We start from the raw sequence: 14,388 nt of genomic DNA, 5'->3' as shown, positions 1-14,388 counted from the left end.
AATTATTGTTACCTTTCTCTTTATTACAGCCCAAGAGCAAAGTTCCACTGATAAGAGCGCTGTGTTAATGTTGCCGACGCCACTGTCACAACGTAATGCTGAATGGCCACAAACAGATGACTACAGAAAGAAGACGCACATAGAGACAACATATATTTGTGACTTGGATGAGCAGAGCTGTGAAACCATGATGAATGGGTCCTACTCTATGGAAGTAACACCGGAGGGGACAGAGAGCAGGTCTAAGGAATCTTTTAAGTTTGTGTCGGAGAAGAGCGTGGTGAAGAAGTCTGGACCAGGACCCTCTGACCAACCGCAACCCTCCTGCTGCCTGAGCGTTAGCCACGTCTCCTACAGCGTCAGGTAAGCTAATGCTATTGACAAGATGGAAAGATGTGTTACGAATGTGATGCATGATATCACCGTCCCTTTGTTTGGTACTGTGAATGAACTGTTACAACAATCTTACGAATTGTGCCTTTAAATATTACATTTAGGTCCTACTCGACAAAAGATAGGGCTTGTTATACCAGTAATCGCATCAAGCGGCAAGATTTTGTACTTGAACATACTATTCTGGTACAGTAACAGGGAGGTAAAAATGGAAACATTGTATCTGCTCATCTAAAGCAGAGCAGCTGCATCTCTGTATCTACTGTGCAGATCATTACATGAATTGGGTCATTCCACGAAATGGGTGGTGTTAACTTGATTTTTTGGGGGTCGTTTTCACCTAATTTTTACATTCTGTAATGAAGAACACATGTTCAACCTAATAAAAAACATGTTTTCCCATTTCAAATGACTATAGTAAGTGCTTATTAAGTGCCAAATAAAGTAACAGGGTTGAACCTATCAGGGTTGACGATTGCATCTTTAGTCAACCATAATTCACCTTTATTCATTTCAAAATCTTATTTCTTAAATGTTCCATGTGGTCTATATTAAAAGGTACTTAATTTAATGATAAAATTATATTTAAAAATTCAATATTGGTGCACAATTTGTACTTATGATATTAAATGGGTCCAAAAGGGACACATTTTGTGGAACGAGCCAATTATACTCATAACAGATTCAGTAAACTTTGTGTGTGTGCACTTGTCAGTGAGCGCGTGGGGCATTGGTGGGACCTCGCCACCTTCAAAAAGAAATGGACCAGACAGATTCTCAATGGCGTCTCCTTCCATGTGAACAGTGGGCAGATCATGGGAATACTGGGGAACTCAGGTGGGCAACACAAACACACCAATGAAGAACCAAATACTCAGTCAATCTGGTCTCAGATCAAAACGTATTATATGCTACTAACATCTGTGCCACTCCGTTTAGTATGGTACAGTGCCTTGCAGAAGTATTCATCCCCATTGGTGTTTTTCCTATTTTGTTCAATTACAACCTGTCATTTAAATGGATTTTTATTTGGATTTCAGGTAATGGACATACACAAAATCGTCCAAATTGGTGAAGTGAAATGAAAGAAATTATTTGTTTAAAATGTTTTTTTTAAACAGATGGTAAAGTGATGTGTGCGTATGTATTCACCCCTTTGCTATGAAGCTCCTCAATAAGATCTGGTGCAACCAATTACCTTCAGAAGTCACATAATTAGTTTTAAAAAGTCCACCTGTGTACAATCTAAGTGTCACATGATCTGTCACATGATCTCAGTATATATAAACCTGTTTTGAAAGGCCCCAGAGTCTGCAACACCACTAAGCAAATGCCACCACCAAGAAAGCGGCACCATGAAGACCAAGGAGTTCTCCAAACAGGTCAGGGACAAAGTTGTGGAGAAGTACAGATCAGGGTTGGGTTATAAAAAAATATCAGAAACTTTGAACACCACACGGAGCACAATTAAATCCATTATTAAAAATTGAAAGACTATGGCCACACAACAAACCTGCCAAGAGAGGGACGCCCACCTAATCTTATGGACCAGGCAAGGACGGCATTAATCAGAGAGGCAACAAAGAGACCAAAGATAACCATGAAGGACCTGCAAAGCTCCACAGCGGAGATTGGAGACCTGTCCATAGGACCACTTTAAGCCGTACACTCCACAGAGCTGGGCTTTATATAAGAGTGTCCAGAAAAAAGCCATTGCTCAAAGAAAAAATAAGCAAACACGTTTGATGTTCACCAAAAGACATGTGGGAGACTCCCCAAACATATGCAAGAAGGTACTCTGGTCAGATGAGACTAAAATTGAGCTTTTTGACCATCAAGGAAAATGCTATGTCTGGCACAAACCCAACACCTCTCATCACCCCAAGCACAACATCCCCATAGTGAAGCATGGTGGTGGCAGCATCATGGGGAATGTTTTTGGGAATGTTTTCATCGGCCGGTTCTGGGAAACTATTCTGAATTGAAGGAATGATGGATGGTGCTAAATACAGGGAAGTTCTTGAGGGAAACCTGAGATATGAGACTGGAACGGAGGTTCACCTTCCATCAGGACAATGACCCTAAGCATACTGCTAAAGCAACACTTGAGTGGTTTAAGGGGAATGGCCTAGTCAAAGTCCAGACATCAATCCAATTGAGAATCTGTGATATGACTTAAAGATTGCAGTACACCAGCGGAACCCATCCAACTTGAAGGAGCTGGAGCAGTTCTGCCTTGATGTGCCAAGATTATAGAGACATACCCCAAGAGACTTGCAGCTGTAATTGCTGCAAAAGGTGGCTCTATAAATTGGTGAATAGTTATGCACGCTCAAGATTTCAGTTTTTTTGTGTTATTTCTTGTTTATTTCACAATAAAAAATATTTTGCATCTTCAAAGTGGTTGGCATGTTGTGTAAATTAAATGATACAAACCCCCCTAAAAATATCAATTTTATTTCCAGATTGTAAGGCAACAAAATAGGAAAAATGCCAAAGGGGGTGAATACTTTCACAAGCCACTGTATGTTAGGTTATGTTACATTGGCCTACCAATGTAATAGCAGTCCTACAATATAATATGAATTGTAAGACATATGTTGCGAATTACAATTCAGATGATTTGTTACAAATTGCAATTTGTGCTAAAATGCTAAAGTTGCCTGTGATAAGATTTGACTCACAACATTTGGGTTGCTAGACGTTTGCGTTGTACACCTACCCATCTACCCCACAACCACCCTCCTCTCATTTTTGCTTTAAGTAACCTACCATCTTATCGTACATAATATATACTGAACAAAAATATAAACATAACATGGAAAAATGTCTTTGATTTTACTGAGGTACAGTTCATATAAGGAAATCAGTGAATTGAAATACATTCATTAGGCCCTAATCTATGGATTTCACATGACTGGGCACGGGCGCAGCCATGGGTGGACCTGGGAGGGCATAGGCCCAGCCAATCAGAATTAGGGCTTTATTACAGACAGAAATACTCCTCAGTTTCATCAGCAGTCCAGGTGGCTGGTCTCAGGCAATCCCGCAAGTGAAGAAGCCGGGTGTGGAGGTCCTGGGCTGGCGTGGTTACACGTGGTCTGCGGTTGTGAGGCTGGTTGGACATGCTGTCAAATTCTCTAAAACCACATTGGAGGTGGCTTATGGTAGAGAAATGAACATTGAATTATCTGGCAACAGCTCTGGTGGACATTCCTGCAGTCAGCAAGTCAGCACGCTCCCTCAAAATGTAGACATCTGTGGCATTGTGTTGTGTGACAAAACTGCACATTTAAGAGTGGCCTTTTATTTTCCCCAGCACGGTCCACCTGTGTAATGATCATGCTGTTTAATCAGCTTCTTGATATGTCACACCTGTCAGGTTGATGGATTATCTTGGAAAAGGAGAAATGCTCACTAATATTTGAGAGAAACAAGCTTTTTGTGCATATGGACAATTTCTGGGATCTTTTATTTCAGCTCATGAAACATGGGACCAACACTTTACATAATTGCGTTTATATTTTTTGTTCAGTAAATCATAATAAACGTGTCAAATAATGTAACATAACGCAACATATATTATACTAAATGAAGTGGCATAGATTTTAGTAACATATATGTTTTGCTCTGAGACCAGACTGTCAGAGTAATTTGTTTCTGGGTGCCGAGACCTCTAACATAATCAGTAACATAAAATATTTACCACAGTGGAACATAAATGCACAAATCATACATGACATAGGCATACAGTACATGTTATAGTACAATGCCTCCTCTTACCATGCAATCTATGTAAAATACTGTAATTCTACTACCGCACAATCATATTTGTCTCATCCTGTGCTGCGTTCTGTGTGTGCCAGGCTCAGGGAAGACCACTCTCCTGGATGCTATCTCTGGGAGGATTGGGAACTCAGGGATTCTTCTGGGAGATGTGTCTGTCAACGGGAGGAAGCTGAAAAGAGAGCAGTACCAGGATTGTTTCTCCTATGTGCTACAGGTAAACACACACAAACAAAGTAATACAGTCTCACCTCTCACTCACTATTCACAGACCGCCATAAATATTGTTCTTAGCTTATCATATTTGCTAGCAGTATAAAGTTCAAGCTGGCTGACATGACGTTGAGCTTTGTCCGTAAACTGCTGCATGAGAAAGTGAGAGAGAGTGGGTGAAATACGTGGCGTTGGGTAAATAAGAGTCCACAAATACACTCTCTCCTTCAACTCTACTCACTTCAAGTAGGGGATGGGTGGTCAGCCAGGGTGGAATTAACAGGAGTTACAGATAGTTTCTACATACAGTAATCTTTCTCTGGGATGTTCATGTGTATCCACAGCTAAATTAAATCACTGAGTTTAGAACCCAGTCCTTTGAAATAATCTCTCCTTTTACTGCAGATAAAATCCTCCCTGCTCACCGGGGCCATAAACTAATCCAGTCATTAAATTTCCCTCCTAAGCCTTGGATGAGATGGTGATATTAAATCGCACAGTAATTAAGAAGAGGAGCAGGAGAGTTCATTCACGCACGCACTCACCCATGCAACCACGCTCATACCCATGGTGCGTGAGCACATCAAAGTTCCATAATCCAGTAGGGCTCTGCTGTCAGTCAATCATTAAAGCTCAGACCATTCAATCTATGTTAGGGGCACACAGTAAACAGAAAGAGAAAGACAGCATTATACAACTGCCATACATACACACAAAACTCTCACAGTTCACCTCACCTTTAACACAGATCACTTAGGTAACAGACAGTCCCCTACATCTGTGCAGGGGTAGGTAACAGACAGTCCCCTATGTCTGTGCAGAGGTAGGTAACAGATATTCCCCTATGTCTGTGCAGAGGTAGGTAACAGACATTCCCCTATGTCTGTGCAGAGGTAGGTAACAGACAGTCCCCTACGTCTGTGCAGAGGTAGGTAACAGACAGTCCCCTACGTCTGTGCAGAGGTAGGTAACAGACAGTCCCCTATGTCTGTGCAGAGGTAGGTAACAGACAGTCCCCTATGTCTGTGCAGAGGTAGGTAACAGACAGTTCCCTATGTCTGTGCAGAGGTAGGTAACAGACAGTCCCCTATGTCTGTGCAGAGGTAGGTAACAGACAGTCCCCTATGTCTGTGCAGAGGTAGGTAACAGCTACAACTGTTTAACATCAGTTGACCATTTTACAAAATATACATGGTGCTCTGAGTAGAAAACATAGAGTTCACTATACAGTGCATACACAATACATGGACTACTAATATTTTGATCTCATGCCTTCGATCTGTATTTATCCCTGGCTTTCTGTCTTCCCTCTGTAGAGTGACAACCTGCTGAGTTACCTGACAGTGGAGGAGACTCTGACATACACAGCCCAGTTGGCCCTGAGACGAGACTCAGCAGACGTCATCCACAAGAAGGTGTGAATCGTACAGACTATAGATAACCTCTAGACCAGGGCTGGCCTACAACAGATACACATTAAGATATCTTTGATGTTCTCAAGCTATTCTGGTATCAACTGTGATAAGTTGTTGACCCCTGACCACTTGGCCTGGCCTGCAGGTGTTGGCGGTGATGGCGGAGCTGAGTCTAGGTCAAGTGGCCCACAGTGTGATCGGAGGACGCATCTTCCCAGGGATCTCTGGGGGAGAGAGGAGGAGAGTGTCCATTGCCATGCAGTTGCTTCAGGACCCTAGTGAGTACAAAGAAGCTGTCTTTGGTCATTGCCTGTGCAGAATTTCAGGAGACAAGCATGTAAATACCCCTTAAACAAACACATACATACATTACTAAAATATGTGTAGGAAAATACAGGCTATTCTACAAAACCAAGAAAACACATTTTCAATATCATGGATTATACTGTGCCTTGTTAGAATAAGAGTATGTCACCTTGAGCGAAGGAAAAAGTTGATCATCACAAAGTTCAACCACTTCTGAGCGGCTAACAATGAGACCTGTGTCTAATAATAGACTAGAAACAGAGAGGGATGGACAGAGGGGTGATAAGAGAGGGAGAGATGGGGGGGGGGGCGGTAATGAAAGACAGGGTTATTACACACTCAGTATTAAGCTGAGTGAATCATGTGGGGGTGTCCCAGGTGGAGTTTATCAGGGCCTGAGGACCCACAGGGGGTGAGGAGGTCTCAGTCCTCATTCGGATTAGAGGGAGCACTCTCCACCCAAACACTAGGCCACATTAATGAAGGGTTCCCATCCGCTGCCTCGCCAATCAACCAGGAAATGAATTAATCATCACACAATTAATGCATCTGTTAATTCCACTCATCCTTTTTAAAAAGGCAATCTTTTAATTGTGCTAATTGGATAAATTAACAGAAAAGAACACACTTATCTCAAATAGTTGCCCCTTAGAGGGGGACAGTGCCATTTAAAAAAGTTCAACTGTTTTTAAAAGTTAGAATAAAATTGATGTGGAAGTTTTTTCTATGTTAAACATTCCGATGTGTTACTTTGGGACATGTGATGTCGTTTCAGAGGTCATCCTTCTGGACGAGCCAACCACGGGCCTTGACAGCATGACGGCCAATCAGATTGTTGTTTTACTGGCTGAGCTGGCCAGAAGGGACCGCATTGTCATAGTGACCATCCACCAGCCACGCTCTGAACTCTTCAGGGTGAGGGAAAGAGAAAGCTGCTTTGTGTTATTCCCTTACGTTCAGTGATTATGTCAATTTTACAGATGATTTTCATCCCTGAGATTTGTCTGTTGATGCATTATACTCTCTGTTATGTGTGTTTCCTAGGTCTTCAGTAGAATAGCCATAATGAGTAAAGGCGAGCTGGTGTTCTGTGGCCAGCCTGGAGAGATGGTGGACTTTTTCAGCGCATGTGGCTACAACTGTCCAGAATACTGCAACCCTTTTGATATCTATGGTACAGTAATATATTAACTTCACACAATGTTTTCATGTACCACCCCTATCTCTCTATTGACTCTCGAACCTGGTCTGCCCAATGGATTGACCAACAGTGGATCTGACGTCAGTGGACACGCGCTGCAGTGAGAGGGAGGCCACCACCTACAGCCGCATGCACAAGATCACCTCGTCCTATCAGGACTCAGAGATCAATCAGAGCATGCTGAGACAGATTGAGCAGAGTTGCCAGCGAACAGACAAACCCAGCATCCCCTTCAAGAGCAAAGAGTCACCCAGCGGCCTGGTCAAGCTGGCTGTGCTTCTCAGGTCAGAGGTCAAACTACTGTGCTGCGTTTGATTATGAAGGTAAAATAAGTCTGTTTTTTTCCTAAGGGTATAGTAGCCTATGACGTGGTAGTATGATGCCACTACCCCTGATTTACTGTCTGACTCAGTCCTGTCTGACCTCTATCGTCTCCAGTGCTGTCTGACCTCCATCATCTCCAGTGCTGTCTGCTCTGATCTGGCTTCTGGCAACGCGTGTCGTGTTAGAATGACGCCACCTGAAGGAAGTCAATGGTCTAACCTTTCTCTCTTTCTGTAGGAGGACTGTGAGGAACCTGTCTCGAGACAGGATGGGTGTCCTGATGCGTCTGTCACAGAACCTCATCTATGGCCTGTTTGTGGCCTTCTTTGTCATGAGGCTGGATGATGACATCACCAAGGGAGCGGTACAGGACCGGATTGGCATCATCTACCAAGCAATGGGGGCGTCGCCTTACACTGGCATGCTGAACGCTGTAGCTCTGTGTGAGTTAGCTTGTTGTTTCTTACACTGACATGCTGAACGCTGTAGCTCTGTGTGAGTTAGCTTGTTGTTTCTTACACTGACATGCTGAACGCTGTAGCTCTGTGTGAGTTAGCTTGTTGTTTCTTACACTGACATGCTGAACGCTGTAGCTCTGTGTGAGTTAGCTTGTTGTTTCTTACACTGACATGCTGGACGCTGTAGCTCTGTGTGAGTTAGCTTGTTGTTTCTTACACTGACATGCTGAACGCTGTAGCTCTGTGTGAGTTAGCTTGATGTTTCTTACACTGACATGCTGAACGCTGTAGCTCTGTGTGAGTTAGCTTGTTGTTTCTTACACTGACATGCTGAACGCTATAGCTCTGTGTGAGTTAGCTTGTTGTTTCTTACACTGACATGCTGAACGCTGTAGCTCTGTGTGAGTTAGCTTGTTGTTTCTTACACTGACATGCTGAACGCTGTAGCTCTGTGTGAGTTAGCTTGTTGTTTCTTACACTGACATGCTGAACGCTGTAGCTCTGTGTGAGTTAGCTTGTTGTTTCTTACACTGACATGCTGAACGCTGTAGCTCTGTGTGAGTTAACTTGTTGTTTCTTACACTGACATGCTGAACGCTGTAGCTCTGTGTGAGTTAACTTGTTGTTTCTTACACTGACATGCTGAACGCTGTAGCTCTGTGTGAGTTAGCTTGTTGTTTCTTACACTGACATGCTGAACGCTGTAGCTCTGTGTGAGTTAGCTTGTTGTTTCTTACACTGACATGCTGAACGCTGTAGCTCTGTGTGAGTTAGCTTGTTGTTTCTTACACTGACATGCTGAACGCTGTAGCTCTGTGTGAGTTAGCTTGTTGTTTCTTACACTGACATGCTGAACGCTGTAGCTCTGTGTGAGTTAGCTTGTTGTTTCTTACACTGACATGCTGAACGCTGTAGCTCTGTGTGAGTTAGCTTGTTGTTTCTTACACTGACATGCTGAACGCTGTAGCTCTGTGTGAGTTAACTTGTTGTTTCTTACACTGACATGCTGAACGCTGTAGCTCTGTGTGAGTTAGCTTGTTGTTTCTTACACTGACATGCTGAACGCTGTAGCTCTGTGTGAGTTAGCTTGATGTTTCTTACACTGACATGCTGAACGCTGTAGCTCTGTGTGAGTTAGCTTGTTGTTTCTTACACTGACATGCTGAACGCTATAGCTCTGTGTGAGTTAGCTGGTTGTTTCTTACACTGACATGCTGAACGCTGTAGCTCTGTGTGAGTTAGCTTGTTGTTTCTTACACTGGCATGCTGAACGCTGTAGCTCTGTGTGAGTTAACTTGTTGTTTCTTACACTGGCATGCTGAACGCTGTAGCTCTGTGTGAGTTAACTTGTTGTTTCTTACACTGACATGCTGAACGCTGTAGCTCTGTGTGAGTTAGCTTGTTGTTTCTTACACTGACATGCTGAACGCTGTAGCTCTGTGTGAGTTAGCTTGTTGTTTCTTACACTGACATGCTGAACGCTGTAGCTCTGTGTGAGTTAGCTTGTTGTTTCTTACACTGACATGCTTAACGCTGTAGCTCTGTGTGAGTTAGCTTGTTGTTTCTTACACTGACATGCTGAACGCTGTAGCTCTGTGTGAGTTAACTTGTTGTTTCTTACACTGACATGCTGAACGCTGTAGCTCTGTGTGAGTTAACTTGTTGTTTCTTACACTGACATGCTGAACGCTGTAGCTCTGTGTGAGTTAGCTTGTTGTTTCTTACACTGACATGCTGAACGCTGTAGCTCTGTGTGAGTTAGCTTGTTGTTTCTTACACTGGCATGCTGAACGCTGTAGCTCTGTGTGAGTTAGCTTGTTGTTTCTTACACTGGCATGCTGAACGCTGTAGCTCTGTGTGAGTTAACTTGTTGTTTCTTACACTGGCATGCTGAACGCTGTAGCTCTGTGTGAGTTAGCTTGTTGTTTCTTACACTGACATGCTGAACGCTGTAGCTCTGTGTGAGTTAGCTTGTTGTTTCTTACACTGACATGCTGAACTCTGTAGCTCTGTGTGAGTTAGCTTGTTGTTTCTTACACTGACATGCTGAACGCTGTAGCTCTGTGTGAGTTAACTTGTTGTTTCTGCATGGTCTATGTCTGAAAAGGCACCCTATTCCCTGTAATAGTGCACTATGTTTTCTGGCTCTAGAGTAGTAGATAATCACTCAGTAAGTCTCTTGGACCTTATTTGGTGAGAGGCCCCTGACTAGGAAATTTTCTCCAGATCTCAATGGAAAGTTCAATGAACCCTCCTATTTTACTCCGTCTCCTTCCATCCCCTATCTCACGGAGTAGCGATAAGGGATATAGAAGGAGATAAGGGACTAGGCCAAGCGACTTAAGGGCAATCACGAGTCAATAAGCACCGAAACAGCTGTAGATAGCGGCAGTGGGTTTATAACGTTTATCTGTCTTGAACTTTGGGATATTTAGTAGCCCATAGGCAAAGCTACTTTTAGCACACACATCTCTGTGCTGAAATGACATTATACAAGAGAAACGAATACAATCAGTGTAATAGTTTAATGGTAAAACAATTCAAGGTATCCTTGGAATATTTACCTGGATGCAATTAGCAGGGGTTGTGTTCATATCATAATCACCACTGCCCTAATGATGTTGTCATCTCTAGTTCCTGCTCTGAGGGCCATGGCTGACCAGGAGAGTAAGGATGGCCTGTACCAAAAGTGGCAGATGTTCTTGGCCTACATCTTCCACATCCTCCCCTTCAGCATCATCAGCGTGTTCATCTTTTCCTCCTTCCTGTACTGGTGTGTGCGTGTGCGTGTGCGTGTGCGTGTGCGTGTGCGTGTGCGTGTGTGAGAGAGAGAGAGAATAGTATGGAAAATAGTATTTTGAATGTAAATTTATTTTATGTCCTGACAAGGATAGAAGAACATAACGTGTGTGTGTGTTTACCATGTACAGTGGGGAGAACAAGTATTTGATACACTGCCGATTTTGCAGGTTTTCCTACTTACAAAGCATGTAGAGGTCTGTAATGTTTATCATAGGTACACTTCAACTGTGAGGGACGGAATATAAAACAAAGATCCAGAAAATCAAACAGACTCAATCAAACAGACTCCAACCTCTCCACAATGGCCAAGTCCAGAGAGCTGTGTAAGGACATCAGGGATAAAATTGTAGACCTGCACAAGGCTGGGATGGGCTACAGGACAATAGGCAAGCAGCTTGGTGAGAAGGCAACAACTGTTGGCGCAATTATTAGAAAATGGAAGAAGTTCAAGATGACGGTCAATCACCCTCGGTCTGGGGCTCCATGCAAGATCTCACCTCGTGGGGCATCAATGATCATGAGGAAGGTGAGGGATCAGCCCAGAACTACATGGCAGGACCTGGTCAATGACCTGAAGAGAGCTGGGACCACAGTCTCAAAGAACACTGTTAGTACCACACTACGCCGTCATGGATTAAAATCCTGCAGCGCACGCAAGGTCCCCCTGCTCAAGCCAGCGCATGTCCGTCTCTCACAGTTGAAGTGTACCTATGATAAAAAATTACAGACCTCTACATGCTTTGTAAGTAGGAAACCCTGCTAAATCGGCAGTGTATCAAATACTTGTTCTCCCCACTGTAGATTTGCATTCATAGTCTCTCACACGTGACTGTGTGTCCATGCATGGGTGTGTCACTCTCTCTCAGGACGGTGGGGATGAACCCAGAAATGTGGAGGTTCCTGTGTTTCTCGGCGGTGATCCTGGTGCCCCATCTGGTGGGTGAGCTGCTGACCCTGGTGCTGATGGGAGTGGTGCAGGACCCCAACATGGTCAACACAGGAGTGGCGCTGCTCAACGTAGCTGGAATCATGGTGGGCTCCGGATTCCTCAGGTCAGACCACTACTAGGAAATATGGACTTGTGTTTTCAGTGTCTAATTGTCATGCTATTGTTTTACATATCCTTTAACATTTCCCTTTAACAATTCATTTAGTAAATGATTGGTACTGGTGAAGTTATGTGTTTGTGCATTGGCTCCCATAACCACTCTCAAAGTTCTAAACTTTGGTCCTGTTCTGTTTTTCTCCCTTCATAGGAGTTACCAGCAGATGCCTGTGGTGTTCCAGTGGCTCAGCTACCTAACCTTTCAGAAGTACGGATGTGAGCTGCTCATCGTCACAGAGTTCCATGGCCTCAACTTCACATGCAGTAAGACTCATACGAAATCTTTCTCCAGTTAACAAAGCTAGTGATACCAGTGTCCAAATGAATCAGGAGATTCTGTGATCAGTGCACTGTAACAGTTCGGAACATCCCTATCAGGTTGCTCTAAAAAGCCAATGTCAAGACTCATGAGTACTGTATATCGGCCGATTTTTACAATGAGTCTGGGGTTGATTACTCCTGTCTATGTTCTATGCAGATACAGGCAGTATACCTTTGCCAGGCGCCTGTCTGATGACAGATGGAGATGACATCATAGACCAGGGTTACCCAGGAGCCCTGGACCGCTACACTCTGGACTTCCTCCTGCTCTACTCCTTCCTGCCTGCCCTGGTGCTGCTGGGAGTCATTAGCTACAAGATCAGAGACTGCCTCGTCCAACACTGAAACAGACACCATGGAGACAGAAAGGGGTGTGGGGGTGTAGTTTGGTCTAGTGGTACTGTAAGCAAAACCTGCACAATATACCACATACACTCAGCGGCCAGTTTATTAGGTACACCACCACGTTCACAAAAATGGTTCGCTCTTACAGAGAGTGAGTCACGTTGCTTGTTATATAAAGCAGGAAGGTACATTCCCCAATAGCAGGGATTCAAACCCTTGGTCCACCACTTTCTATGTAGTTCATCCCCTTCCATCTGTCTTCAAACTGTCTAATTGAAAGTAAGAAACACAAATAAGGAATGGAGTTATATTCCCTACCCATTTGGAGCATTTCTACTGTTATTGAATACTGGACTTCTGTGGTAAAGTCTGTCCTGTAAAGACAGCCATGGATGTGGTTCTTGAGTTGGACTATCACATTTACTAGGAGTGTCATGAGCAAAGAAAGTGATTGGTGTGATGTCGGTATGGCAACAAATCTAGTGAATGATTCTCTGACACACTGAAAAGAAGTAATACTACTGTAATACTGTTTTTACTTTAGAAATAAGGTATATTGTTGGTTATCTGTGTTTTCTACACTTGCAGAAAGTGACATGCCAGTAAGATGGGATGTGTTGGATCTCCATATTGTTGTAAAAATGCCAAGTAAATGTATTTTTCTAAATAAATGTTTCCAATGAACATACTTACAATACAAACTGTTGTGCTGTGTATGTGAATAGGAAAATCAATGTTTGAATCCAATACAATTGATATGAAACATGTATTAAATAGTAAGTTCTACAGTATATCGTAATCAGAGCATTTCTCTGGGTATATTAAATGACCGTACAGGTGTCTGCCAAGTCTGAAGTAGAGGGTAAAGTCTGTCTAAGCTCCAGAACATTCTGTTGTGATGTTCTCATTGGCTGAGAGGTGATGAGTCTATTAAGTTAGGTGTCCAGCTCTAAGACTTGGACACGTTCCTCTTGTACTGGTCCAGTTTCTTTAGACAAGAAAGAGGCGACAATGTTATCATTGTTTTGGCTTCATCCTAAATGGTTTTTACACAATTGTATAGATTGTATAGTGTTAAAACCATGTAAGGATACTGTTAGACTCTAGCTTGAAATGTACTAATTCAAATCGAATCAAACTATTTGTCACGTGCTGAATACAACAGGTAGACCTTGCCGTGAAATGGTTACTTATAAGCTCTTAACCAACATTGCAGTTCAATAAATAGTTAAGAAAATATTTACCAAATTAACAAAAAATTATAATTTTTAAAAAGTAACACAAAATAACAACAACGAGGCTATATACAGGGGGTACTGGTACCGAGTTAATGTGGAGGCTATATACAGGGGGTACTGGTACCGAGTTAATGTGGAGGCTATATACAGGGGGTACTGGTACCGAGTTAATGTGGAGGCTATATACAGGGGGTACTGGTACCGAGTTAATGTGGAGACTATATACAGGGGGTACTGGTACCGAGTTAATGTGGAGGCTATATACAGGGGGTACTGGTACCGAGTTAATGTGGAGGCTATATACAGGGGGTACTGGTACCGAGTTAATGTGGAGGCTATATACAGGGGGTACTGGTACCGAGTTAATGTGGAGGCTATATACAGGGGGTACTGGTACCGAGTTAATGTGGAGGCTATATACAGGGGGTACTGGTACTGAGTTAATGTGGAGGCTATATACAGGGGGTACTGGTACCGAGTT

General features: G+C 43.2%; 1 protein-coding gene across 1 annotated transcript; it reads left to right on the top strand.

The window, feature by feature from the left end:
• The first annotated feature begins 71 nt into the window (after positions 1-71).
• Positions 72-13,370, top strand: abcg5 (ATP-binding cassette, sub-family G (WHITE), member 5). Its single transcript, XM_046357329.1, has 13 exons — positions 72-363; positions 1,109-1,230; positions 4,260-4,396; positions 5,709-5,807; positions 5,953-6,085; positions 6,889-7,028; positions 7,158-7,287; positions 7,385-7,598; positions 7,876-8,081; positions 10,731-10,869; positions 11,765-11,950; positions 12,155-12,267; positions 12,482-13,370. Exons 1-13 carry the CDS (start codon positions 188-190, stop codon positions 12,667-12,669), a joined length of 1,983 nt encoding a protein of 660 aa, XP_046213285.1. The 5' UTR covers positions 72-187; the 3' UTR covers positions 12,670-13,370.
• Positions 13,371-14,388: the final 1,018 nt, after the last annotated feature.

This window comes from Oncorhynchus gorbuscha, linkage group LG07 (genome assembly GCF_021184085.1).
Source record: "Oncorhynchus gorbuscha isolate QuinsamMale2020 ecotype Even-year linkage group LG07, OgorEven_v1.0, whole genome shotgun sequence".
In the NCBI taxonomy this organism is placed as follows: Eukaryota; Metazoa; Chordata; class Actinopteri; order Salmoniformes; family Salmonidae; genus Oncorhynchus; species Oncorhynchus gorbuscha.
This window is presented reverse-complemented; position numbering and strand designations above follow the sequence as displayed.

Excerpts from the sequence above, each read along its gene's own strand:
- abcg5 (XM_046357329.1), top strand. The coding sequence starts at position 188 with ATGATGAATGGGTCCTACTCTATGGAAGTAACACCGGAGGGGACAGAG. Across the intron at positions 4,397-5,708 it reads GTTTCTCCTATGTGCTACAG|AGTGACAACCTGCTGAGTTA; the intron begins GTAAACACACAC and ends TTCCCTCTGTAG. Across the intron at positions 8,082-10,730 it reads GCTGAACGCTGTAGCTCTGT|TTCCTGCTCTGAGGGCCATG; the intron begins GTGAGTTAGCTT and ends TGTCATCTCTAG.